Source organism: Festucalex cinctus, chromosome 7 (genome assembly GCF_051991245.1).
Source record: "Festucalex cinctus isolate MCC-2025b chromosome 7, RoL_Fcin_1.0, whole genome shotgun sequence".
NCBI classification, from domain to species: Eukaryota; Metazoa; Chordata; class Actinopteri; order Syngnathiformes; family Syngnathidae; genus Festucalex; species Festucalex cinctus.
Window position 1 is genome coordinate 9,041,398 of NC_135417.1, and position 27,667 is coordinate 9,069,064.

At 41.8% G+C, this 27,667-nt stretch overlaps 3 protein-coding genes across 15 annotated transcripts in view; 1 reads left to right on the forward strand and 2 right to left on the reverse strand.

Moving 5' to 3' along the window:
* Window positions 1-193: 193 nt before the first annotated feature.
* rabac1 (Rab acceptor 1 (prenylated)) lies at window positions 194-3,124 on the forward strand. The gene is made up of 6 exons (XM_077526770.1): window positions 194-323; window positions 698-836; window positions 911-1,123; window positions 1,830-1,927; window positions 2,022-2,123; window positions 2,622-3,124. Exons 2-6 carry the CDS (start codon window positions 718-720, stop codon window positions 2,708-2,710), a joined length of 621 nt encoding a protein of 206 aa, XP_077382896.1. The 5' UTR covers window positions 194-323; window positions 698-717; the 3' UTR covers window positions 2,711-3,124.
* Window positions 3,125-4,510: 1,386 nt separating this feature from the next.
* Window positions 4,511-8,110, reverse strand: LOC144022809 (uncharacterized). 5 transcript variants are annotated; one of them, XM_077527935.1, is made up of 4 exons: window positions 7,837-8,110; window positions 7,189-7,323; window positions 6,850-7,090; window positions 4,511-5,875 (listed from the first exon to the last, which is right to left on the reverse strand). In XM_077527935.1, the coding sequence occupies exons 1-4, from the start codon at window positions 8,039-8,041 to the stop codon at window positions 5,767-5,769; spliced, it is 690 nt and encodes a 229-aa protein (XP_077384061.1). In that variant the 5' UTR covers window positions 8,042-8,110; the 3' UTR covers window positions 4,511-5,766. The 5 variants fall into 5 exon arrangements, 4 of the variants coding, with proteins under 4 accessions (XP_077384061.1, XP_077384059.1, XP_077384058.1 ...); XR_013284404.1 differs by having other exon boundaries at window positions 4,512-5,875; window positions 6,989-7,090; window positions 7,189-7,763; XM_077527933.1 differs by having other exon boundaries at window positions 4,512-5,875; window positions 7,016-7,090.
* Window positions 8,111-10,160: 2,050 nt separating this feature from the next.
* The window catches only part of atp1a3b (ATPase Na+/K+ transporting subunit alpha 3b), a 39,568-nt gene continuing 22,061 nt past the window's right edge, over window positions 10,161-27,667 (reverse strand). For 6 of the 9 annotated variants that reach the window (XM_077526518.1, XM_077526523.1, XM_077526520.1 and 3 more), the window contains 21 exons: window positions 19,411-19,497; window positions 18,874-18,933; window positions 18,123-18,326; window positions 17,932-18,045; window positions 17,705-17,839; window positions 17,499-17,616; window positions 16,795-17,063; window positions 16,515-16,713; window positions 16,136-16,380; window positions 15,863-16,055; window positions 15,303-15,478; window positions 15,071-15,207; window positions 14,830-14,980; window positions 13,663-13,831; window positions 13,416-13,570; window positions 13,142-13,265; window positions 12,911-13,056; window positions 11,686-11,816; window positions 11,508-11,609; window positions 11,209-11,300; window positions 10,161-10,332 (listed from right to left, as the gene is read on the reverse strand). In XM_077526518.1, coding sequence (XP_077382644.1) covers window positions 10,304-10,332; window positions 11,209-11,300; window positions 11,508-11,609; window positions 11,686-11,816; window positions 12,911-13,056; window positions 13,142-13,265; window positions 13,416-13,570; window positions 13,663-13,831; window positions 14,830-14,980; window positions 15,071-15,207; window positions 15,303-15,478; window positions 15,863-16,055; window positions 16,136-16,380; window positions 16,515-16,713; window positions 16,795-17,063; window positions 17,499-17,616; window positions 17,705-17,839; window positions 17,932-18,045; window positions 18,123-18,326; window positions 18,874-18,933; window positions 19,411-19,497 — 3,036 coding nt within the window. In that variant the 3' untranslated portion in view covers window positions 10,161-10,303. Of the gene's footprint in view, window positions 10,333-11,208; window positions 11,301-11,507; window positions 11,610-11,685; window positions 11,817-12,910; window positions 13,057-13,141; window positions 13,266-13,415; window positions 13,571-13,662; window positions 13,832-14,829; window positions 14,981-15,070; window positions 15,208-15,302; window positions 15,479-15,862; window positions 16,056-16,135; window positions 16,381-16,514; window positions 16,714-16,794; window positions 17,064-17,498; window positions 17,617-17,704; window positions 17,840-17,931; window positions 18,046-18,122; window positions 18,327-18,873; window positions 18,934-19,410; window positions 19,537-27,667 lie in introns of all 9 variants that reach the window. The other 3 variants (XM_077526521.1, XM_077526516.1, XM_077526515.1) reach the window with 1 other exon arrangement.

Sequence of the window (27,667 nt, forward strand, 5' to 3'; positions counted from 1 at the left end):
TGAAATGTTTGGTATATCTGCTCTGGTGTCAGATTTATTGAGTCTTGTCCGAGCAATAAAGCAGAGGGAACGACACAAGGCTGATCTCAGATCAGTTTTGTGATACGTTGTTTCAGATAAGAATGCCACATCTTACCCCGCTGGTCTGGTGTCAGTTCTTATTTTTACAGTTTCATTGCAGTAAAGAGGAAGTACCCCACACAAGCTGATCTCAGATCTGCTGTGTGGGGGCCGGTTTGTGCGGTTTACTAACGCGATCGTGGGAGGAAAAAAATGACGTCACTTCCGTCAACACCCGGAGGCAACACGGATTTTCTTCGACTGTGAGTTTTATGGAACAATTACTCATCTAAAGCACCTTTTTATCATTTTGATAGGTGAAACCGAAGCTAAACTGACGTGTGTCGTGCTGCTCGGCAATCGGCGAATTTACAACAAAGACTAAGAAGCGACTGGGAGCAAATTAGTCGTTAGCTAGTCGTTGTGATTGTGTCGCCGTTTTTAAAGTTGTTTTGTGACGTGTCCTGCCTCGCAGTTGGTTGACTCAAGTTTGCCAGCGGAGAAACAACACAATGTTTCCACTGTTGGTTAATTTCAAACACTTTAAATGACCTATTATTAGCATCACCGTCTGTGTAAAGTCACGTTTTTGAATGAAGCAAGTCTTGTCTAATGTCTTACTGCTTTCTCTTCTTAGGGTTAAAGAAGCTTTAGTAGATGCAAGTTCCAAAGGGCGAGAACTGCCAGGTTGACATGGAGAGCAAAGCTGGAGACGTCTTCGGTGCTGAGGATGCTCATCCGACAGGCACGGCTGGTGCACCTGGGATCCTTGCCAAGTAAGACATTGATCACCAGGCGTGCACATAACAATTAAAAAGTCAATTTTCCACATGATGTGCCCCACCCCCAGGCTGGGACTCCCCAAAGGCTTTTCGGCCAGCGTGGCCAAAGAGTGGCTGGACCGGCGGCGGGTGTCCATCCGGCCGTGGGCCAGTTTTGCAGACCAGCGCAAGTTCTCCAAGCCGCGCAACTTTGGCGAGATGTGCCAGCGCGTGGTGAAGAACGTGGACACGTACAACAGCAACTACACCTTCATCTTCCTTGGACTCATCCTTTACTGCATGTAAGCGCGGTTACAATTATTGCATGACTGCCACACGTTCATCCAAAAAGACAACCCCTAGAGTGCCAGCCAAATTCGAGCATTTTCACACATCTTTCAAGGCAGACTTATTGTTGCGTTATGACTACATAAACATGGTGGATACCATATGAAAGATTGGATTCCATTCTCTCATTAGAAAAAAAAAAAAGTATGATTCTACCTTATTCCGTTCTTTAGTCATCAACATTTGAAAATAGGTGGTTTAGGTGACACCAAGACAAAACAAAGAGAAAACAACTTTTTTTTTTGTGAAAAGATACATTTTCTGCACAACAGTCACTTTGACCCGAATATTTTTTGTTTAGTGGCGCTCTGAGAATTATATTTTAATGGGACAAAGGCTTTGATCATTCACGTCATCCTTGAAAAACGTTCCATTTCATCACATTCCGTCATGTTTCATTGTAATTTCATACACCGGCAGCCCGTTGAAAAGAGATACAATTTTTTTTTTCTTCTCACTCACGAAACCAGAGCTACCCAAGATATTGCACTGCCCATTGAGAAAAACAAACAAAACAAAAAAAAACCTGTCTGACGTCAATTAACGTTAATGGCAGTACTCGTTTGGATTTCCGTTAACGTCAATTGACGTTAACGGCAGGGAAAGAGTTAATTCTATTGTGTGACAATAAATATCAGGACTGTTTTCATCTGTCTTCAGAATCAGCTCTCCTATGTTACTGATAGCGTTGGCCGTCTTCGTCGGTGCCTTCTACATCATTCACCTTAAATCGCTGGAGTCCAAACTGGTGATCCTTGGTAAGTATCAAAGCCTGACTCATTAACCCGGCTGATATTAGCTCTTTAAAAATCAATCTTTTGTTTTTAATCTGCGCTATTGTTTGTTTTTCAGGCAAGGAGCTGACTGTCCCGCATCAGATGAGTCTGGCTGGAGGAATCTCCTTACCCGTCTTCTGGTTGGCTGGAGCCGGAGCTGCCGTCTTTTGGGTTCTGGGTAAGTGTGTAATTTTAAACAAATTTTTTTTCCAATGGTAAAATGCCTCTTGTTCCTTGACTAATGTGTACACGAGACAATACAGTCGTCTAAATTATGTGCAGTAATCCCCCCCCCCCGCCGTCAAATGGTGACAGTCCAGACCACCCCCATTAAGTCAAATATGTATACAGAAATGCATATAATACATTGAAAGAGAGCAAGAAGCACAATGGATAACAAAAATATTTCACAAACAGTATAACCCTCAATGTGTTTACAGTAAACCTTACAAACATAATTGATCAAATCACAATAAATAGCAATAATCATGGCCAAAGATGCACATTCTAAGAAATGAACCTCCAGTTGTCACGTTCTGTAGGCGTAAAAAGCAGGATTGAAGAGAATCTGCCATTCAATAATCTTAAGTAAAAAGTAGGCTGAGCTAAAAAAAAAAAAAAAAAAAAGAATTAATATCCACTTGTTTTTTGTTTGTTTTGTTTTTCTCTCCATCAGGAGCGACCTTGTTCGTGATCGGCAGTCACGCCGCATTCCGCGAACTAGAAAATTCCGACATGGAGGAGCTGCTCATGGAGCCCGTGTGATACGCGCGACCTCGCTTGACAACGCGTTGCTGTTACACACACATGATCATAATCATTTTTTTTGCCGCGTTCGAGCACATGAATCATGAAATGCCAAATTTGACTTTTTATACATTGACGTATCATCGCCCGTCATCGGTTTGGATTGATGCAACTCTGAACACTACAAAAAGTGCAATTTAGAAGCTTTGAACATATTGAATCCTATATTGATTCTCCACAATTATGTTATTTGAGCTTTTACAATTCAGTTTCATTTCTGCTATGTTAACTCATATACTGCCAGCCCAGTTAAAATGGATTTTTGACGTCTATATCCGTCAATGGCACTGAATGAGTTAATGTAGTACACATTTCATATATTCATTGGGTCATTTCAGGTTGGTGTTACAAATAAAGTTCAGCAGCAAGAAAGTTTTTTGATGTTTGGTTCATGATGAATTTTTTTGATGTAAAAAAATCAATATTTCAATGGAATTATCTAGTTACCCTCATCACTAGGACTTCACCGTTGCAATGCTGTTATTTAGCCTAAAAGTCTGACTAAGAATGACTTCAAAAACAAATCCTAAGCACAAACGATACAAATGATGTGTTGTGCAGGCCAATTTTGTATTTGCTGCGTCTTTAGTTTTCTCTTTACGCCATCTTAACGGGAAAGGATATTTGCTCTTATCTTCCATCTCTCGCTCTTGTCTCCAAATGTGGCATCAACTACCCCCACCTCCTCCCCCCTTATGACCCGTGCTTCAGAGGACCCCCTCGCTCAGGGTTACCATGGCAATGACCTTGAACTCCCGCCTTTCCCCGTGTGCGTCTCTCACACACACGCACGCGCACGCTGGCTTATTCACTGCGGCAAAGGCGACGATCGATATTCTATTAAATGGAGTGTGGTTGAAGGTGTGGGAGGTGGGAGGGGGGTGAGTGTAGTCGCACTGCAGTGAGATGGGGAGGGGGGGAAAAACAGGGCGACACAAAGCGGGGTACAAGAAATGTTCGGATGTTAAATTTACTCCTGCATGAATCATAATGAGCCTCTCAGCTCATTATGCTAAGAAAGGCCAACAACGTTTGCAGTAACACTAGGGGGCACCACAGCCTACTGCGCTATGACAGATCAGACCGAAAGATTCTAATATACAATTTCTCTTAAAATTGCATATTAATGTAAATTTTCTATTCAAATTTCGACTTCCTGATCATAAACAACCTCCATGAAATCAGCCTGATTTGCATATGCCTAATCTTATTTTGACGTGGTTCACGTGTCAAGATCGTGACCCCTGCACGGTGACGCGCATGCGCAGAAGATCGGCCATCTTGGATCTCCAACTACGGCAACCACACTAGAACAAATACCTTTAAATGTGTGCGCGTTCGTTTAAATTACAACATGGAAAAATAAAACAGATTAACAGCATTTAAAAGTAACTAAGCAATTTTTAATCCTTTAAGATGAAACATTTTACTTTTGACCTCATTACATTATAGTGAGTCTAAAATCACATGAAGAGAAGCAAAAACAAAAAACACTGTAATATGGCTCCAACACAGTATGTGTCAAAATCTACCTTTCGTACAAGACATGGTTGGGTACAAAACTGCTTTTATGTAATTTAAAAAATAAACAAAAACAAACGTGCACATGTCTGTTTTAGTTTGTGTCTGTGAACGTGTTTGGACCTCTGTAGTTAACTAGTTGGCGATCCAAGATGGCCGATCTTCTGCGCATGCGCGTCACCGATCGCGTCTTCACATACCCCAAGTGGTCTAATGGCAGATCACGGTCTATCTTCACATTTTCGAAATCAATAAACCACAGTAACAGTTTGTTTCTTTCACATCTGATTTATTGAGAAGGCACATCAAACTCGGAAATATTGGTTAAAGCGCAGCAAACTTTAACAATTTTATCTAAATACGTGACATCGTTCATGCATTCGATATCAATCAGGCTGATCGGCACTGTACTTTGCAGCATTTTGTACTTTTCTCTTAGCGCACGTGTGACTTTCTCAACGTGTTTTTCCACAGACGCGAGTCCTCTAATTTTCCCCAAATCCAACGGATCCAATTGTTTTTTACCGCGAGTGAAAGCTGCGATTTTCAAGCCCGCCTGACACGAATTCGCAGAATCGGCGGCATCGCACCCGCTACCTGCTAACACCAAGTCGTCAGGTAATAACTTTGACAGAAATCCACTCTGTTTAGTGACGTGCTTATCACTAATTTTCCCTCCCCAGCCATTTGAAATAAACGAGATGCTGCCTTGAGGAGACATTCCCACCAGATATTTCTGAGTGCAGTGTGATTTCTTTGAGGAGCGACACTGCGCGCTGGCCAACGGATCTTTTGGCATCTCCATCAAGATTTCAAAATAATCTATAATACAAACAGTTTTACAAAAATGGTCATTTCTAAACGCTCGTGGTAACGATGTTTCGATCCAATCTCTGTCCGGCCAGAAAACGAAGGACGGAACGACTTTACAATACAAAACATTGATGCAATGTTTGAAATTGTCAAACGCGGTTTTGATACCCACACAGAAAAAAAAAGCCAAGAATTCAAACGAACAATTCAGCCTCACTTTCATCAAGGTCATCAAATATTGCTGGAAAGGGCTGAGGTCAGATTTGCCTTTCAAAAAGCCGCCGATCATATCGAACGTTGTGATCAGCAAAGTGTAAGTCGGAATGCCCGTCAGCATGTTGACTTTCTCGTCGTCGTTCTCCAGGCCTCTCTCGTCAAACGAGGTGTTATCGATCCTGTCCTTCAACAAAGTGTTCTCAATTCTTAACGCGTGGCATTTACTTCCCATTGACTTCATGTACGCTTGACACAATTCTTTATGACATGGCGTGTTCTTCAGACCATTCGTATCTGTCCTCTCTGGCACATCAAGACTGCTGCGTTCAGCCATTTTGGGATCGTCGGCGAACATGCTGCAACTGGCAGATGAAGCGACAGGTTGGCGAGGAGGAGAACGCTCGAAAAGTCCTTCCGCTGCGAGGGATTTTCGTTTTCTCCTTTGGCGTTTGCCATCTTGCCGTCTAGTCAAGTTTTTCAGTTGGGCCTCTTTTCTTTTTCTCACACGAGGTGGCACAACCTTGAAGATGGATGGGATGTAATCTGGCGAAAAGGGGTTGTTGCTCTTGCGACCTGCGGAATGAATAAGAAGGTAGCACAAAACATTAGGCAAGTAATACCTTGCACATGACTTGGTTATAGTTTACAAAGTGATCACTACGATATTATTAACATTTCTATTTCCTATCCGTGTACCAAGCTACATAATGGCGCCCACGCAAGAGTACTCTGTTTCGTGTGCGTTGTAAATAATTGTTTCAAGCTGCTTTGTTGCTAGCTAGCTACGTTAGCACCTGCTTGCATCAGATGTGATCGGGCTGCCAGATCGTATCGGGGTCGCCTGCAGATGACGTCACGCTACAGGATTGTACGGAAATTGTCCGTTTACAATTGTTCAAAATAACAAAATGTATGGACTAAAATTGTAAAAACGTAAATAAACCTATAAAATATAAAAGCATGATACTTTAAGAGTGTGGAAAAAATAGATTGAAGCGCCTTTGCGTTTGCCGGTGACGTCAGTACAGCGGCGCTAACGAAGTTAGCTTCGGTTTGTTTTGTTTTTTTAGTTGTTCACAAATCAATCCCAATAACAAAAAACAAAACAAACAGTCTTAATGATAATAGGAGCACATTAACAATCTAGACCCCTTCAGAGTTTGTAAACAAGGTGACGCAATTTACAGGGCGGGGCTTAGCTGGAGGCAAAAACACCTCAGTGGCGCGTGGTTGGAACGTCGGTTAGCATATTTTCACGAAAAGTTTCCGTCGAAATGGACGCGGAAAACGGCCATTTGAGTGAATATGTGAGTAATCTGACTCCTCACGACCGTAAATGTTACTTTTGAAAAGTTAATGCTGACTGATGGGACGATATTTACTTACGCCCTCACGCACTGGATAGATGATTTAACAAGACTACTCACCGTGCAATGGCCGGACATTTACATTTATCTTATAGAAAAACCAAGCGTTTTTGCTGCCAGTGAACCCCGTGACGTAGGCCGAGAAAGGGTCAATAGAGCGTTTTCACTGACGTCACGTACTCTGCAGTAACCCGGATGCGCGGCCATATTGGCGATATAGACGTCATCACCAGCATCATCATCATCATCATCATCATCAGTAGCAGCAGCACTGAGTCTCTGCTGGGTTTGACTGACACGACCCCTGTAGCGCGATTACCCAGTTCCTTTGTTGATTGAGAAGCACCTCGTTGCTGCCCTGTCATTCCAACAGATGGCACCCAATCTGGGTTATCCTTTTGGTAAAGATCAGACTTTTTACCTGGAATACAAAGGGGAGGAAAAAATTGTTTTTACTCGTAAACTTATCATTACATTACAGACTTTATGATTTGTCACATCAATACATATTTCACTTACCTGACAAGAAGTGTGCCGAACAAATTCGGATGTTATCCAGATTTTTCCCTCGTAGATCCTGGTTGAGCTTTGCCAACCACAGACGTCTCCTTTCCCCCGACAACTTCTGACATTCATCACCCTGTTTTTTTACAACTTTTGGAAGCCGATATTATAACAAATGTTTTTCGCGGCCTGACCTGTTTGTACAACCAAAAACACGGCAATAGTTCACCATTGTCCGCAACGAAGTTCTCTGTTGTGTGTGGTGCGGAGTGTGGACAACGGAGTATCGCCAAGATGGCGACTTCCGGGTTGATGACGCGCCAGATGACGTAACGTGAAAACGCTCAATTGTTACATATGAGACAATTATTTTGTGCATTTATCATTTAATTATTCAATATATTTTTCGGTTATATTCTTAGCTTTACTTACGGTTTTACAATTTCAGTCCGTACATTTTATTTAAATGACATTTTCAATACAGTATTTTCTTTCCAAAGTGTGACGTCAACTGGATCATTTCCAGCCAATCCTGTAGCAGGACGTGTTTGTTAGGCGACCCCCCATACCATCTGGCAGCCCGATCACATCTAGTACCGACACCGGATCGAGTCTTTATCACCGCCATTTCATAATAAATAACGGATTCAGTAACTGACCCACCTGAAATAAAGTGTTCGCTACACAGACGATAAACGCCGCCATGAGAAGGGTCCCACTTCTCTTTCTTGTTCATGGCCCTGTTGATGACTGCTATCCATTGACTCCGCCTCGGTTCTTCTTTTGGTAGCCTGTAGAATGCTCGTCCCTTCTTTTCCCCCCTCTTGTTGCAGCACCCGGGTGCACAGCAGTAGTCGACCATTATCATTCAAAGTGCTGCGTTATTGTTTTGATTTGAAGCTCCGCTAAAATGGCGCTGATGACATATTGACGCGGTGCATTGTGGGAATGGTTACGTCACGTTCAATTCTCGTCTGCATAATGTTACGTCAACGTCAATTTGTGTTCTTTTATAAGAACTTATTTTTGATAAATATTTTATTTTGGAAGAATGTTATTTTTGGTTTTGTTGAAAGAAGTGGAAAAAGCGAAGCAAAAGTTTTTTGTTAAATGTATTTATTATTTTGGCAAAATTTTCCACATACCTAAAGTGTAAATTTATGGGAATTAAGCCTTTTTTGGCCTTCATTAACGAACTCAGGCTTTATTTTCTGTCAATTAGATATTGTACGAATAAAAAAAAAAAAAAAGCAATGACGACTGTTTCTGCTTATGTTGAATGTAACATATTAATTTACTTTGACATGTATTTTTAGTTACCCCCTAGCGTTTCTTGTGTTTTTGTTTTGTTTGAATGGTACTGGTTCGATGTACAGTACGTACCTAATTCTTGATTGTAAATGGAAAGTATTGAAGTAAAAAAACAAAGTCTGCATTATGCTATCAGAACCATCAACAATCAAATGAAAGTAAAGCCGAGCAGGTGAAAAAAAAATGCTATGAAATGTAAAGCTAAACCCTGTTAGTCACAGTTCACACATACTGAGATAATAATGGTTGATGCAAACAATGAAGTTTACTTTTCAGTATCAGTAATAGTACTTTTAATACATAAAATCATCCCACACACACGCACCTAAAAAACATTGCATAATTTTAAGGACCTACATATCCCAATATAGTTTTCCTTTTCCTTACGATTATATGAAATAATAGCAAATTTCTATTCCTGATGGTAAAACGGCCACAAGAGGGCAGTTTCTTTTCCCGTTTGTTTGCCTCCCCCTGGCGGTTGTACTGTTTTGTACTGTTCAAAAAATAAATGTAAAAAAAAATCTAGCAAACTGAATGACCATGCAAAAAAAAAAAAAAAAGATAACTGCATCTTCTCCCAGCCTATCAGCAATCAAGAAATATTGCAGCGTTTTTAATGATATAAATAATAAAGAGCCACAGTCATCGTGAGGTTGTATTAAATGTTTCTAGATGTTTTATTGGTGTTGCTTTCATTTCTTTGACACACATGTTCTTTCTTACGCGCAGACTTTGTTTGGATTCTTTTCACCTGATCTCCTAAAAGCAGCCAGCCAGCCTGAGACACACACACGCACACACATGCGGACCAGGACCGTCATCCTCATCCTCACTCATCATCATCATCGTCGTCATCATAGTGCACACCTACACCAGCGGCGTCCATTTTGAAACGGAACGGGCCAAAAGAACTGGGGGAAAAAAAGGTTGTTTTCTTATGTTTTTTTTTTTTTCCTTCAACATTTCTCATCTTTTATTGTATGGGTGTCATTTTAAATTCAGTATAGAATTATATAGACTTCCTAGAGCACACAGAAAGATTGTTGATGGAAGGGTGGGCGGGCGGTTGTCATAGTAATAACAAGAACAATGCTGTCACACAGTGTACACAAATGAGAGACAAACAGCGGGAGGAGGGAGACCAGAGGTGGGGTGCGGGATGCCTTGGTGTGCCCCCCCACCCCTCCGTAACAATAATAATAATAATAGAAAAAAAATATCAGTAGATCAGTCCCCCTAACCTGACATATTTCAAAAAATAAACAACAACAACACTGTGGCGCAGGTGGGAGTCAGTCAGTGTGATGGCTATTTGTGTGCGTGTAGGATGGGATATGGAGGGGTGGGTGGGTGGGGGGGGGGGGGGTGTTGAGGGGACATGGTGGGTAGCAGGGTGGCCCTTTTTCAGCCAAGTTGGCTCCTTGGAATCTACATAAGACAATATGCAGCTGCCGTTTGGTAGATATAATTATTATTAATATACGGGTTTATGTACACAGCAGTGAAAGAACACATGCAAAGACTATCATATGGGAGGGGGCAGTGATGGGGGGTGGAGGGGGGGCAGTTGGTCAAGTGTGTGGGTGGGGGGTTGTATGTTGAAAGTTGTAAAGGTGCTTTTGCTGTTTTGAATCTTTGGGGCAGTTGGGATGAAAATTGCTTCAAAGCGTTGATGTTTCTTTCTTGGGTGGGGGAGGGGTGGAGAGAGGGGGGGTGGGGGCGGTATTTGGTAGGGGTGAAGTAAGTGGAAAGAAGATGAGGGAGGGAGGGGGAAAGTTTTGGGTAGGGGGTGATGAGCAACAAGATGCTCCAACGATCAATAATATGTCTCCTTCTCCACCCAACCTGCACAAGAGGAAACAAGGACACAATTTTATTTCAATTAATTAAAAAAAAAAAGAAAAGAAAGGACTACAGTAAAGAAAAACCTATCTAGAATGATAAGAAAGAAAAAAAAAAGAGATAACATTTTTTTTGAAGTACAGAATGAGTTAATATTAAAAAAATCTGAATAAAAAAACTATATATATATATATATATATATATATATAAATAAACAGAATATACAATAATTATAAATTAAACCAAATATGAAAACACACAATCAAAATAATCCAAAACACAATTTAAAAAAAACACACACACACAAAGTACATTAGAAAAAAATAGACAATTGAAAAAAAAATCAACATAAAAATACAAAATAGTAAAACATGAAATTACAAATTAAGAGAATAAAATAAAGTTGATGATTTTGAGTCAAAAATTGACTAACACTAAAAAAGTAACGAGCAAAAAAAATAATTTTTTAAAATACAGAATGAGTTAATACTAGAAAAAAAAAAGAATAAAATAAATAAACAGAATATACCATAAATATAAACTAAACCAAAGATGAAAACATACAATAAACGATCAAAATAATCGAAAACACTACTTAAAAAAACAAAACAAAATACATTAGAAGAAAAATAGACAATTGAAGACAAATCAAGTCAACTAAAATAAAAATAGTAAAATTCATGATTGAGTCAAACATTGACTAACACTAAAAAAGTAGCGAGCAATGAAAAATCATTAAAATAAAAGTATGAAAATAATGTCATCAAAATGTTTGAAAATGACAGCATAAATAAATATAAAATAAATAGAAACTAAATACAAAAAAAAGCACAATTAAAAAAGTGGACAAGTCAAGTGAGAGTGTGAAATGAAACTGACCTCCAGGGTTCCGGCGGATGAGGAGCTTTCGAATTTCATCATAAACAAAGATGAGGAAACTGTAAGGGAAGGCGCAGAACCACCAGGAAGGCCTGCACAAAAACAAACACACAAACTTTTTAACATTTTTTTTTCTATTTTATCATTTTATGTTTTTTAAGCTTCAATGTTGCACTGAAAACAGTTGACACATACAATACAGCTATTTTTCCCCAAACATAACGAGTAAGTGTGATTAATAATCTTGATGACAATATTGATGAAAAATAATCATGAAGAGAAGAGGAGGCAGCTCTCACTTGAGGGGATACATCCTGAGGGCCACATCCATGCCCGGACAGTAGGACAGGAAGGCAGCCAGGGCCGTTTCCTCAAACAGGCCGAAGATCAAGATCTTGTTCCTAGCGGGGGACGAATAGATTCACTTCATTAAAGACGAGTCCAACTGCGGATGGAGGGAGGCCGCGTTCTACTGACTTCATGCCCTGCTGGAAGACGGAGTTGCGTCTGGTCTTGCAGATGATGACGTCGGCCCACTGCACCACCACGATGCTGACGAAGAAAGCCGTGTGGCACGTGAACTCCACGATCTTCCTCTGCTCGTACGTCTGGGAGGGGCGACACAGGGAGTCACGACGTGGTCCACAAGTTCGCGGATGGGACGGTTCACGTGAACGACGACAACGCACAAGCGAAGAGGACATAACGCGATGATGCAATGTCAACACACACAGTCCATTTTTCCATGAGGTATATTCTGGTCAAATCATTTTCTATTTTTGGGTCTAATCATTTTGCAATCTCTAATATTTCTGTATTGTTTGCTTATAGACCATTTTTCCTTGATCTGTATTTTTTTTTGTCTTCAAATCTTTTTCAGTTTAAAAAATTCTTAAATTAGTATATCTTTCAACTTTATTTTAATATTTTGCATTATTTTGTAATATTTTTCCAAATCACCTTTATAATTTTTATGTATTTTCATACACTATTCCTCTCAATATTTTTGTATATACACACGCATGCACACAACTAAGATTATTGTATTTTCTGTCCACTATTTTCATACAGTTTGAAAATATTTTTGTCTAATATTTTTTTTTGTTAGCATTTCTATTTTTGGTCTAATATTTTTGTATTTTCCCTCAGTTGTTTATTTTCCATCTATTTTTGTAGTTGTCTATTTATTATAATAATAATGTATTTTTGGTCTTATTTTATTCATTTTTTTTTAAATATTATTTGTCAAATGTATTTTCACTTTTTTTCCCAGTACTTTCTACTATATTTCATTTGTATTATTTTCTACAGTATTATTTTGTATTACTTTCTATATTTCATTTATTATTTTGTAATATTCCTCTGATTGATTTTTTTTTTTGAATATTTTTGGTAAGTGTAACATTTTTGCATTTGTCTTATTTAATTTGACTTTTTTTTTTTTTTTACCCTTGTTTATATTTTCTCATGTGATATTGTCCCCTCCCCTTTTTATTTTTGCATATTTAATCCAATTGAAGTAGTTTCTAATATTTTTATTCTAATACTTGTATAGTTTTAACCTTAATTTTGTTTTGTATTTCCAAAAATAAACATGTGCATTTTGATGATAACACTGATCAACATGATTTTTCTGGTCACAGTAATTCTAATATGGAATGTTCCTATAATGTCACATGTACTTCTTAAGAAAACGTAGTACCCATTGCTGCCCGTAGCTGTCCTCTATGTCGTTGCAGGAGCGGTCGTCCCAGTCCAGGCGGATGCCCACCAGCCGACTGGGCAGGAAGCCGTTTTCGGCCAAGATGACAAAGTAGGAGAAGAAGCCGCCCAGAGCCTGGATCATACCTGAGGGGGAAAAAACAAAAAAAACAAAAAGGGTCAGCTTCACCCTTTCACCCGACAAAATGTGTACGAAGGGGACCGGACGTACCGATCTGTCCGTAGGCGATGCTGATGAGGCGCTCGTTCACCAGCTTGTCCCTGAAGGGGTTCCTGGGCTGGCGCTTCATGATGTCGCTCTCCGCCGCTTCGTAGGCCAGCGAGATAGCCGGCACCTGCCACAACATTTGACAGTTAGCGTGTTAGCATGGGCTGGAAGACTCACCAATGAATCCAACTCGAAATGATGTCAATCAATGGGAAATTCCGTTTTGAAAGTTGTAATGTTGAGTGAACTTGTGGTCAAAGGGCAGCAGGCAACTCACCATGTCGGTGCCCAGGTCAATGCAGAGGATGGTGATGGTGCCGAGTGGCAGAGGAATGTTGACGATGATGAACAGGAGGAAGGGCGTGATCTCCGGAATGTTGCTGGTCAGCGTGTAGGCGATGGACTTCTTCAGGTTATCAAAAATCAGGCGGCCTGACAAATTCATCGCATCAACAATTTAGTGTATGAGCAAATTATTGATACTTAAATGATGACTGACTTGACGCATTATTATTTTTTTTAACCTTCTTCCACTCCTGTGACGATAGAGGCGAAATTGTCATCCAGCAAGATCATGTCGGCAGCTTGTTTGGACACGTCGGAGCCGGAGATTCCCATGGCGACGCCAATGTCGGCTTTCTTCAGGGCAGGCGAGTCGTTCACGCCGTCGCCTGTCACAGCCACGATGGCACCCTTGGGAAAAAGATGAGACGACGTGAAAGCGTGTTCAGAAGGACACTACTGCCATCTGTTGTCTCAATTCAGTACTGTGCTCACAATTCATCTTCAAGGCTCAATGCTGGCCCACCATTGTGCGTTCACCTCTTTATTTTGTTATCAGGTCTTTAAATGTATCAATAATATACCAACATTGTATCTCTGGGCTTTGTTGTGGTCACTTTAACAACAATTTTAGAAGAAGCAAGTCACAAAAGTTTTATTAAGCTTACTGCCATACGTTATCCCAAAAAAAAAAATAAAAAAAAAATAAAAAAATAAAAAAACCCACAGTGCCAGCCAATTTTGAGCATTTTAACTCATCTTTGAAGGCAAACAGAATATTGTGTGCCTTTCCTACATTTACAATGAGAGTACCAAATGAAACATCGCAGTCTTTCATTAGAAAAAAAGTTTTTTCAACCTTATTCCATTCTTTAGTAATCACCATTTGAAAGAGGTAATTTGAGTGACATGAGAAAATTGAAACCTAAGGAGAAAACAAGCTTTTTGTGAAAAGATATTTCCTCCACAACAGTGACTTTGACACTAATATTTTTTTGTTAAGTGATGCTCTGTGATTTAGGTTTAATGTGAGAAAGGCTTTTCATCATTCAAATCATCCTTGAAAATGTCAGATTTCATCAGATTCCTTCATGTTTCATTCTAATTCTACCACCGGCAGCCCATTGAAGAGATGCAATGCTGCCATCTGTTGGCCATAGTTAGTGGGTGTTTTTATTTTCACAACCCCATTTGAACAGGCAGCCCTCCAAAAGATATTGTTGACCTGCCCACTGATTATAAAAACAAACAAACAAACACACATAAAAAAACATAGATGCTCTCATTTAACATTTATGGCGGTATACATCATGATTTTACTAATCATTATTAAACATGTTTGGTGGTCAAAGAGTTAAGCCCCAAAAAGCATCATTGACTCCTTGAAATCCAAAATAAAAGTACCGTACCTGTCTCTGGCAACCTTCTACAATGATGAGTTTCTGCTGAGGGGATGTTCGCGCAAAGACAATCTCCGTGTGGTTCCTCAAGATGTCGTCCATCTGATCCTGAGAGAGATCCTTCAGGTCAGTGCCGTGGATAACGCAAGCCTTGGCATCCCTAATGGGGAAAAAAACAAAAAAACAAACAAAAGCGGCGTTACGGATCTTTCAAATATCTTAACGGGGAGTTTGCATCCGACTAACTCACCTGGGGTTGACTTGGCTGACGGGGATGTTGAGACGAGCGGCGATGTCCTCCACCGTCTCGTTGCCCTCAGAGATGATGCCCACTCCCTTGGCGATGGCCTTGGCCGTGATGGGATGATCTCCAGTGACCATGATGACCTAGACAAAAAAAAAAAATGAGCAGATGCAATCATGCAACTTACAGTATGTGGCTGAGTCTTGAGATTTTGGCTTCTTGGGAACGGGGGTCTTACCTTGATACCGGCAGATCGACACTTGCCCACGGCATCGGGCACGGCGGCACGGGGAGGGTCGATCATGGACATGAGGCCCACGAAGCAAAGGTTGTCCGTTTGGAAGTTGACGTCATCCGTGTCGAAGGCAAAGCCCTTTGGGTACTGGTCCTCTGGCAGCATTAGGTGGCAAAAGCCTGGAGGATGAAGGTCAGAGAACTGAGTAAATAGAAGAGGAGCGCTTTGCTGCCATCTTGTGGTGCCGCATTTCCACAGTCTGCCCCTGATAATTACCACAGGACGAAAATGAGATAATAGTTCGTGTGGATTAAACATTTAATGGTCCCCCAAAAGTTAGTAGTTGTGGAGTAGTGTAAAAATTCATGTATAATAGTGGTCAATATTCTTAAAAAAAAATAAACACTAATGTTTATCTCTAGTTCTGAGACTGTATTTGTTTGTATGTAGTTTCTTTTTTGTTAATCTAAGTATGGCCACGTATGAATAAAGTCGCAAATTCGTTCGTGAAGAAAAAAATCCCCCCCCCCAAAAAAATGATTCCCGGTCTATATTCTTCTTACCCAACACTCTCTCTCCCAGTCCTCCCAGCTCCATGTAGGCGTTCTGGAAGGCCTCCTTCAACTCCTCGTCCATGGGCTGCTCTTTGCCCTGCAGCAAAATGGTGGAGCAGCGATCCAGGATTCTCTCAGGGGCTCCCTTCATCACCAGCAAGTAGCGGTTGTCGTTGGGGTCCTCCGTCTCGTGCACGGAGAGCTAGGCGCGGTAGAGCACAAGCCGAGTTTGAGATGAGAGGCATCCTCAAAAGCTCAAGTGTGGAACTTGTCGCCACTTACTTGGTATTTGTTGGTGGAGTTGAAGGGGATCTCGGCCACCTTCTTGTTCTTCTCCCGCATCATCCTGACCGAGCCGCAGGACAGCTCGATGCACTTGAGCAGGGCTGACTCGGAGGCGTCGCCCGCCACGTCGCGCTTCAGGATGGCCACCGAGTCCTGTCCCGCCTTGAACTGAGCGCGGTTGCACAGAGAGGCGATGCGGGCCAGTGACTGCCACGTCACCGAGCTCTTGTCGAATGAGGCGCCTGGAAAAAAAAAGACAATAATGTTCAAATGTTTCTGTGATTGCAAATATAATTGGATCACAATGGGAAAGTTTTAGTTTGAAAGTCAAACAGCATAATCTGATATTTGTGTCCAAGACCGCCTTTTCACTCACCAGACTGGTCCTCCGTGGTGTCGGCCTCGTGGATCTGGTTGTCGAACCACATGTGGGCCACCGTCATCCTGTTCTGGGTCAGGGTGCCCGTCTTGTCGGAGCAGATGGTGGAGGTGGAGCCCAGAGTCTCCACGGCTTCCAAATTCTTCACCAGGCAGTTCTTCTTGGCCATACGCTTGGCGGTCAGGGTCAGACAGACCTGGACAAAGATGGCGTGTTAAAATGAGCCCTTATTTGTAACCAAAGCAGACTTAAATGCAGCAGTACGAATCCCACTCACAGTGACGGTAGCCAACAGGCCTTCGGGCACGTTAGCCACGATGATTCCGATGAGGAAGATGACAGCCTCCAGCCAGCTGTAGCCCAGGATGAGGGCCAGGACGAAGAAGGTGACGCCCAGGAAGACGGCCACGCCAGTGATGATGTGGATGAAGTGCTCGATCTCCTTGGCGATGGGGGTCTTGCCCGTCTCCAGGCCGGACGTCAGGGTAGCGATGCGACCCATCACCGTGCGGTCTCCGGTGCAGATGACGATGCCACGTGCCGTGCCTGGTTTTGCCAGGGGAGTGGAATACATCAGTCAGTTGGTAACTTTCCCCTTGCTGTGTTACTATGGTCATAACAGCAAAGCCTACAAAATAGCAAACATCCCCTTTAAATTGAGTTACAGTGTATGCCTTCTGGCTCGAGGTATAGATTGCCCACTATCAGGAGCAATAGGTTACATTTTATTGTACGTTTGCATTTGTATTGCTAAAAGTACTCCGACTTATACCCTCGGGACAGGAGGAGTTAGTCGTGAAATTAAAATTGATGTTGTACAAAGTTTTATTTTGAAATAGAGGCGATGAACCAATAGTCTGTGGGTGCTACAATTTTGAAAACTGAACTGTTGAAAAGTCTGAAAAAAAGTCCCGTCGCCCTATTGTCTGAAAAACGACAGTATGTCACGTTTGACAACCATATGCGTTAAGACCAATTTACCTTCCACACAGTTGGTAGAGAAGAAAGCCACATTTCGAGTTTCCAAGGGGTTGTCATGGGTACAGTCGGGTGACCTGCTCTGAGGCTCTGATTCGCCTGTTAGGGAGGAGTTATCCACCTATTCCGATGGAAAGAACGTTGTGAGTTTGTTGGGTCTTGTTTTTTAACGACAAAGCCGCGGTCCAATAGCCGCGTGTTGTCACTACCTTGCAGCCATGCGCTGAAACCACTCGGATGTCGGCGGGGATTCTGTCTCCTCCCTTCACTTCGATTAGATCTCCGCCCACCACTTCTTCCGCGTTGATCTGCACCTTCTCGCCCTCTCGGATCACCAGCGCTTGCTGTGATGAATAGATGGGAAAAACACGTCGTGAGCGCTCACGTAAGAGACAAAAAGTTACCGACTCAAGTATGGACTTTTGGGACGTATTACCTGAGGCACCATGTTCTTGAAAGACTCCATGATTTTGGAGCTCTTGGCCTCTTGGAAATACGAGAAGCAGCCGGTAATGACGACGACGGCCGTGAGCACAATACCTAGGTACAACTACACACACGCAGATCATGCACGTTATAGAAGCGGATGACACAGTACGTGAGATGGACAGATGTGCGACTACTCACGTTGTCTCCGGCAGGGTCGTCTTCGGTGGCCGCCTGAATGGCATAGGCCAGGAAGCAAAGGATGGCGCCGATCCACAGCAAGATGGAGAAGCCGCCGAACAGCTGGCGACAGAACTTGACCCATTCTGGGGTGGTGGGAGGCGGGGTGAGTGCGTTGGGGCCATCCCTGAGCAGAACCTCCGCTGCCTTGGCATTGGTCAGTCCCTGGAGGGGTTTGCAGACAAAAAAAAAAAAAAAAAAAAAAAAAAGGTTCAAAGTTCTATTTCATAATGACATAACATGCAATAAAGTTGTTATAATACTTAAGGCTAGTAAACTGTCATGGAAATGAACAGGCAGCCATGTTGGTTGACTATTTGGCAAAAATTAGTAGATTGCAACTAGTGAATTCAGCCATAGAATCACGAATAAGCTGCGCATTAACAACCCCTTGCTGTAATGTGGTGAATGTTGTGACTTGGTTGCTCTTCTAAGGTCAGTATTGCACCGTCACCAACCCCAAGCACATGTGTATAGAATGCTGTTTAAGCATTGATTCGATGTCCTTGATGTCAAGCTGAAGGCCCATGTACAGTACAGTAGTAGTATGATGTTCGGTCTCACTAGTCAGTTTGTAAACGACATTGAATAAACACTCAAACTAGATGAAAATGTTTTGCTTATCGTGACAAGCTGCTGTGAATTAAAATGAGTAGAGATAAATTTTGGACTGAAGTACTGGGACGCCATCTTGTGGACAGATTTACCATACCTGGACAATGTCCGTCTGGTATTTCCTGCACACCTCTTCTACGGACATCTTGTGTTCCGTCTAGAAAAAGACAACAAGAACAACAATCATTAAGAAGAAGAAGAAAGAAAAAAAAAAAAAGTAAAATGATGATACATGCACAGGTTTAACTTGCTTAATAGCTTTGCATGCAGAATAAACTATGATAACAATTGTTGCAAACGAACATATGGAATTGCTCTTGATTGCAACCGGAGACTTTTCGGACTTGTTCAAGATAGAAATGGTCTCCATGCATGCATGTCACCTGACAAAGTGTATCATGGCAGCCAGGTGAGTCTGCGTTGCGGCATCAAAGTGGCGACTTCCTGATCGCAAATCTTACCGACAACAAAATACAACTTTTTTTTTTTTTTTTCCATCCTGTGTATGATTTCAAGACTTTCAATCTCTTCCCACAGTGTCCATGCTGGACGTGAGAGACACTATTTAACTGTGAGGGCAGATGATGCACAACAACACACTTGAGTATGAGTAATAATGTGGTTTTCTACTCACAATGGGCACTTCCTTCTTCAGGTCGTCCATATCCTTAGTTCCCGTCGCCCCCCCTTTCTTCTTCTTGGGGGATCGGTCATCTTTGTCCTGTGTGGTGGCAACGCGGTAACTGTCTGACCGGCCATACTACAGACATACACATATGTTTTATACATGCCTTACAACTAAAAGTGTACAAAATAGTATACTTGGGGCCCTTTTGTCTCGGGGGGTGGGATGGGAATCGAGGTGGGGGAGGGGGTTGGCTTATTATCACTCAGAGGGCTATGTAAAGAGAGTTGACGACATCAGTACATAATAGAGATGGGCATTATCATGCATTGTTGTGAATTGATTGTTGATTGATGGTGCAAAATGGAGTGGGCTACAATCAGCAACGGTTCTGTTGAGTCTCAACCAGTTTGTTGTGCTAAAAGAAGTTGAGCTTATCTGGCAGCATAATATCACTCATGAATCTGCACTGAGTTCATTTCAAATTGCAATGAGTTGAATGCCCATCCCTAGTATTTAATACAGCAAGTTGTGAAGCGGCCTTGAGAAGGAACTTTCGAAAGCAGGTTCATATCAACAACGATTGAGCAAAACGTCCCTCCCTTGCGATCAAAGTCAGAAAAGACCTGACAACAGAAAGATTATCCGTCATTGTCCTTTGCTTTGGTATGGATCAAGATTTTTGTTGTTTTTTTTTTATCTCTGATCCAAAACAATTGGGTTGTTAATGATAATTCACAATCACAAGGGCAAGAGATTGCAACCGCAATGTGGTCACCTGATAAGCTATCTACTTGGAGTTCTTCTCCCACGCAATGTTATGTTTTTAAAAGAGATGTAACAAATACCACGTTTGTCAGACCGGGTATTCATGTACTTACATTTTCGGTATTAAGTACGATACATGTCTATTAGATATTGAGAAAGACAGATGACTGACACCCTGTTACATTAAAGTGTTGGCCAGAGGTGTTTTTTTGTTTGATCACTCTTCATCAAACCGTCCAGACTGCACACACAAGACACACGAGGATCTTTAATAGGCATAAATTGAGTTTCACGCACTAAAACGTTACATCACACGACAAACAAAGACATCACAAGTGCACGTTCCGCCTGCTTTGCTGCAGTACCGCTGCAGCCTCGCTTCCGTTGTTCAAGTAGACGTGAGCGTCCTATTAAAAACACTGCTGCACTTTATCATCTGGTGCGACGCGTACTTGCTACCGTCGGTGTGATCATGGGGTCGCGTGAATGCCAAGGTCCTTCATCGAAGGAAGGAGGTGCCTCAACGCGGGACGGAGCTGCAGTTTGGTGACCGATGACAGCAGACAGATTACATACACTCAGTATAGTACAGATGACTTGTTGTGCGATAATGAGCAACAGAGATCATCCTTGGGTATCGGTACTGGCCCATCCCTAATTAACATTATTATAAGTATTTTACATTTTTGAAGCAATAATTTTCATCTTTCCAATTTCAATTTCCATCTTTGTACGTAGCCAGAATGCTCCCAGAACTGCTGACCTAAACAATCTTCCAGGGTGGGTCCACAACTTCGTTATTTGTCATACCAACTATGTTTCTGCTTTCCTTTTCATCCGTTTCACGTCGAGGAACAGAACTAGCATTAGCTGTAGCCACAGTTTTACTCACTCAGGTCAGAAGACTGTCGTGCAAGGCATGCAGATGGAGGAGACTTGCGATTAAAAAAAAAAATAAAATAAAAAATTCAATCTCGTCAAACTTTAAAAATGTACTTTTTTATTTGTATTGGAAGCATGAGCTCTGGAAGTTGTCTGGGTTCTGTCATTTCAAAGGTGACATAGGTTTGTGTCGTAATTTTTATGTTATGTTTCGTGGCTGGCTTAACACAAATAGAATTGCATCATTCCCATGTCATTTTTTTTTTTCAAAACTGTGTATGGTGACTAAAAAATGTGACGAGACTTTATCAAGACATCTAGGAACTAAATTCTAAGAAAAAAAAAAAAAAAAAAAAAAAGTAAATACAGGTGTATTTCCTTTCTAACCTGTTTAGACTCTTGAACAAATTATTTCCCAAAAGATTATCTTTAGTTGTGCAAATGGACCAAATCGGAGCTAGGCCAGCGTCATGGAACATTTAAAGTGATTAGCAATTTGGAAGCCCTGCCAAAAAGGCACACCTAAAACTTAGTGTGAACGACGATACAATTGAGTTAACCACAAATAAGCAGCTGTGTCTAATAAGTAGCTCTCTCTTCCTTTGTAAGAGAGTAATCCCGCCCTGACATTTGTAAGGCACCACAGTGGCGACATTGTTGAGGCTCCCGATCAAAACCGCGCCAAAACACACACACCTGCCGAGTTAGACGGATGACAAATAATGACACTTTTCTTCACCTCCGGCCTGAACTGTGTGAGGACGCTCGAGTAAAATCGAGCCTATAGATAAAAGACCTGACTTTCTGGTTTTGTCGGCATTTGTCGTAAAAAAAAAAAAAAAAAAAGAAGCCTGACGACAACTCTCGCTCGACCCAAACAAGCTAACCCTTTGTTGGAGCGTGTCAGTGAAGAGGGAGCGGTTTGACGTATCCACACACACATAAAACCAGAGCGCTGTTAACTGTACTGCAACACAGGTGAACAAACCTCCGGCTGAAGCAAGACCAGACAGGCCTTGTGAGGTAGCAGTGCAGAAAGATGCAATGGAAAAGTACCCGTGTGATTGTGACAGGGACTGTTATCACATAATCAAAAAATAATTTTGCCCTTTTTATTCAGGCACAAAAAAGGTTCTACTACTGACTAAAACTTTACAGACGACTAATTCTAATAGTTAAATGGCTACAAGACACACTAAGATGCAGTCATAATATGCAATTTCTTTCAATGTTTCTCCCATCATTGAAGAACACAACGGAACCCATAAAGTGTAATTTGACTGCGCCAATGTAACACACCTCAACAACAACAATTGCCTGGCAAAGTGGGGGGAAAAAATTGATAACTGAGTTACATTGCTACGGCTAACTCAAACTTGAATAGTCTATAACACGACTGTCACACAATTTTTTGTCGTCGGCCACATTGCTTTCATGATTTCTCTGAGAGACCATAGAAATCTTTATACGCCTCTTCAATACCATTAAATATACACAACAAATTGATGGACAACTATGTTTGAAATGAGAAGTCAAGGATAATAGTTGTTCAACTATCCTTCAATTTCAAGTGACTGTTACAAAAAGGAGATTTGGTAACAAGAAAATGCTTGCAATATCCCACCATTATTTATGACAATATGAAAATTAGAAATTTGGGTACAGATTTTCGCAAGAATGATGGTAGATGACACAATAGATTCTCTACGGTGGGCCATACTACGTGATGTAGGACTGGCTAATAAATACTAGCTAAGCTATCGAAGTGCCTTCGCAAAACACCCAAATACGAGCTTGTGTTGTACACTTTTATTATTTTATATAATGTTGACTTCAAAATATGACTTGTATGTACACAGAGGTTTTACTTGGCACTGATTGTGTCGGAGGTTCTGCTTAATTTGCCTAATATGGTCGCTTGCGTTGCATCTGCAGCCATTATAAGTGTGGCACAGAAGCTATTGTAGAAGTGAGTGGAATGTCAGGCAGGCTGATGACAGACAAGAGCGCACACATGCAACAGGAGACATTAGTGGGAGGTGAGAAGCCGGGCCAGATAAAGAGTGAAACAAAGCAGGTGGCATTGGGGGTGGCTAGTTTGTTAACACAGCTTCTAATTCGATATTGACCACAATCTTTGTCCACCAGCTTTGTGTCAGCCTCTGACCTGCATTGACCCCACTCCAAATAATTGCTCAACCTCACTTAAGGTGCGCGTGTGTGTCTCTGTGTGTGTAGCTGTCAGATAACACTGTATCTATGTGGGTTCATAAGTGCAAGTATGAGAACGAGTTGTTGTTTTTTTTTATGCGTCATCCTCCACTGCATATATCTGCGCGTGTGATGTTGTTTTAGAAATGTGAGTGACTGTGGATTCCTGTGATCAGGTGTACGCGCTCGTGACTTAAGCATTGATGGCCGCAGGGCAAAGCATACCAGACTCTCTGCCCGCAAAAACACACCCAACTAGCTAGCAAAAGTTGTCACCGAAGTACAAGGTGATGTATTCGGGAAACTGCTACTACAAATAAACCAGGCATAACAAATATTATGGGCAGGACAAATATATGATATTGCTCTGATGGTAAAATAACTGTGCAACTAATTAACAGAAAAGTATCAATCTAATCTCGGACCATGACCCGAAACCAAATCCTAACAGCATGCTCCTGTCAGTTGAGCACAGCTTAACAAGTGAAAGCATAACCATAGCTACGCCGGCTCTCACTCCTTCCATTTCCAGAATGGAGCCGGTTAAAATGCGGACCACCTTCATGGGCATAATGCTCAATTCGTACGGTTAAAATCTGTTGAGTAAATTCTGTGCATTAAACTTTGATGCGCTGCACACAGAGCAACACAGCGGAGAAAAAAAAAATATATATTATGATCACCTGTGATTCATAATTTCAAACGGCAGCAAAATTAGTGGGTTAATATCACCCACTCACAAAAACTAGTGACAGAACGCCAACTGATGTGCGACAGTTTCGTCGCATTGGGCCATGTTGCTCAATGTCCAGTATGAGTAACACTCCCGAACACTGCCCCCCCCCAACCCCTCCTCCTAACACTGGGAGGAGTGAATGTCAGCTGTTAAACCGGCACATGAGAATACCCGTAACACACAGGCGTTGACACACCTCCGTTACGGCTCAGCTCGTGGCCCCCCTTCACAAGGCCCGTCAAAGCCAGTTTTGTTCCACATGTTGCGGTAAAAGATAAAAGACCCAGCTACTATCAAGTAGTGTCAAAACTCTATCAGAGACAACAGGGGTGTGACACTAACATTAGACACTCACTTCTTGATCCTTGATGAGTTGAAAGCAATTGCTGCTGACAAGGATTTTATAGGTCACTCCCACGGCTCAACATCCATAAATCATCCATCATTTTCGGAACCGCTTGCTTCTCACAAGGGTTGTGGGGAGTGCTGGAGCCTATCCCAGCTGGCTACGGGCAGTAGGCGGGCTACATCCTGAATTAGTTGCCAGCCAATCGCAGGGCACACAGAGATGGACAACCATCCACACTCACAAGCACACCTCGGGACAATTTGGAGTGCCCAATTAACCTGCCATGCACGTCTTTGGAATGTGGGAGGAGACCGGAGTACCCGGAGAATACCCAAGCAGGCACGGGGAGAACATGCAAACTCCACCCAGGAAGGCCGGAGCCTGGACTCGAACCAGAGTCCTCAGTACTGGGAGGCAGACGTGCTAACCACTCTCCACCGTGCCACCCCACGGCTCAACAATCAAATTCAAATAAACATCAGAATTTAGTGGAAAGCAATTTCCAAATAATGGGGGTAATTTTGGAGGGGGTTATGCTTCATTTTGGGCAGGTTATAGGCTTTATTTTTATTTTATTTTTTTTAAGTATAATTCTATGCATATTTGAGTATTTAAACTAGTGATAAGGTCTAGTCCACTTGTATGAAAATTTGAAGTGATAAAGCCACAGATTTTGTTTGCATTGTTGTTGTTATCTGACTTTCATTTACGCCACATTTGTTTGGCAGTATTTTTGTTGGCACCAAGTTATTGTAGTGAACGCTAAAAAGACTGCAAGTCAAAGTGTTTGATAACAACTCAAACATTAGTAGATAATCATCATACTAATTCATGGCTCATGTGCCTTATTGTAGTGAATAAATCTAACCTATAAGACCAAAACATTAATGTAATAAAAGTGAGATTGTTTGCAGTAATCTAGATTAATTTATTGCTTGTGTTTGTTACAAAATACATGGGAAAATGAAAAATATGATTGCATATTCAATCGCAATCCTAATATCGAGGAAGGAAAATCGCAATTAGATTATTGTTCAAGATCCTTCGGTCCGAGTGACTCCAGACACTGTGTGTGTGTGTGCGTGTGTGTTGTGTCCAGCTGCCATGGACGCCTCTGCGTAATATAATAAGCATCTTTGTAGTTGGAAAGAGGGAACAGAAACCCGTGTCTGGAATTACAGCCGCTCCTGCAGAGAAAACCAACGAATGCTCTGACATCATTGGGCGCTGGCTCCATGATGCACCCCCCCTCGGATACCTTTAAGCTAGTTACCCTTGACCGTGTCACTTACGGACTTGAAAAAACTGTCTTGAAATGCCAATAAGCCAAGAAGTCAGTGCTGCGGGTCTCGTCTCGCTGTTGTCGAGTTTGCGCAGGCTGGCATTTTGTGAGAGTCGCCATGGCTACCGACGCTGTGGCTACACGGGTCCCCCGATGGGATGAGGGACAAGTAATAATTGATGCATGTGTAAGTGGAGACCGCATTCCCTGCTTGTATGCGAAGTGTGTGAGCGGATGCGAGTCATTGGGCCAGCGATGGCGCGTATGCGGTGGTGGTGGCGGCACGCAATGCGGCAAAAGGAGGGGGAGAGAAGGACAGACTGGAAGAGAAAGACAAAGATAAGACATTACTTTGAAATATGTTGTGTAGAAAAAGAAATATGGCGTGACAAGCTTGTGAACCTGGGCCAGGTTTCACTTTCTTTCCACACCTGAAACAGGAAGTTCACATCCATCCATTTTCTGAACCGCTTGCTCCACACAAGGGTCGCGGGGGGTGCTGGAGCCTATCCCAGCTAGCTTCGGGCAGTAGGCGGGGTATATCCGGAACTGGTTGCCAGCCAATCGCAGGGGAAGTTCACAATGCTGCTTTTTATGCACGACTGAGGAAGTAGTTGTGGACAGAAGGCCACCTCGCTTCCTCGTACTTGTGGTTATGTGCGGTTTGTCTCACTTCCCCTTGAATCAAATCAACGCCTCTGTACTGACCACGTGACACACTCACAAAACTCGTCTTTCTTTTTAACAGTAGGGCATTTGACTATTTCTTGATTAATGTAGTTAATTAATGAATTAATTCATGTTTACATTATAATGGTAGCTTGAATTAGGATATTAATTTGTTGCCTACGACATGGAGTTCGATGCAGGCATGACGTTAGGTATTAGGGATGTAACGATAACAGAAATATCACGATGTCGTGATATTAAAACTGCCACAATATATCCTCGTCGTCATGTCACGATATTAAAAGCAGAACATCTGTTTTAAAAAAAAAAAAAAAAAAAAAAAAAGTCAGGTTGATTTCCATTTGTGCAGTTCGCGCACGCCCTGGTGGCTAGTTTTGGTTTAGTGCAGTTTAATTTTCACAAGGCATGTTTTGGCCCTTCTATGTTTAAAATCCATGCTAATACGCTTGTGAAACAAGTCAATCTGTGTAGGAATTCAACGTGTGGTTGTATTAGCAAGTAAGTGCCTCAATAAGAAGTGCTATTAGAGATTGTTGTTTATTTATAAGCACTGTTGTTATGTACAAAAGCACAATGTTTTTTTTTTGTTTTTTAGTATGATCTCATGTTTTTGATAATAATGTGACCTTTTTTGTATCGCCAACATCCCCACAATATCGTGATAATTATCGTATCATGATGTTTGGATATCATTACATCCCTATTAGGTATCCGGGTGCAGAAATGCAGAGTACTGCCTTATGGTGCTGATAGGCCAAACAGGAGATATGTGTATCTGCGATCGATTACTATTTCTTTGACTTTTTTTTCCCCCTGCTCAATAAATGGCTCCAAGTCCATTGGTGACCGTGGCTCTCCTTGCCTAAATCAAAGGGCATCATGGTACCTTAATTGCGACAATTCTTTTTTTCCCATTTCCACTTCATTTTTTTTTTTTTTTATTAAAATTCAAACACAATGGAGATTGTGCATTGCAATGTATTCTTACATAATACAAAATAAGAGTCTAGCCTATTAGCATAAATGTAGACAGGCTAAGAGATGAGTTGGAGAATTTATCCATCTGGTGATCCTGTTAGTGTTAAAAGTGTGTGTGTTGCTGTCATTGCGTGCATGCAGAGATGTGTGACCTTGTAAGGGTTATTGGGCCATCTGCTGTTCCTTGCAGCAGGACAGTGTTCCCTATGGGATGTAGTGGAGGGGCTCAAAGAGGTGTGGGGTTAGCGGTTGGGATTAGCAACACGCTGGATTATCCCAATGAGTTAAGTCTTTTACGCCGCTAAACAAATACACATTCTAATAGGGTTGTACGGTCAATAACAAACCCCATAATTACGATTTGGATCAC

What these genes read in the sequence shown, in the direction of transcription:
- rabac1 (XM_077526770.1), top strand. Translation starts at nt 718, where the DNA reads ATGCAAGTTCCAAAGGGCGAGAACTGCCAGGTTGACATGGAGAGCAAA. An exon ending in GGACTCATCCTTTACTGCAT is followed by an intron (nt 1,124 to 1,829) that starts GTAAGCGCGGTT and finishes ATCTGTCTTCAG; the next exon opens with AATCAGCTCTCCTATGTTAC. An exon ending in GTCCAAACTGGTGATCCTTG is followed by an intron (nt 1,928 to 2,021) that starts GTAAGTATCAAA and finishes TTTGTTTTTCAG; the next exon opens with GCAAGGAGCTGACTGTCCCG.
- LOC144022809 (XM_077527932.1), bottom strand. Translation starts at nt 8,041, where the DNA reads ATGATAATGGTCGACTACTGCTGTGCACCCGGGTGCTGCAACAAGAGG. An exon ending in TAGCGAACACTTTATTTCAG is followed by an intron (nt 7,324 to 7,836) that starts GTGGGTCAGTTA and finishes GGCTTCCAAAAG; the next exon opens with TTGTAAAAAAACAGGGTGAT. An exon ending in TTCGGCACACTTCTTGTCAG is followed by an intron (nt 7,091 to 7,188) that starts GTAAGTGAAATA and finishes TTTGTATTCCAG; the next exon opens with GTAAAAAGTCTGATCTTTAC.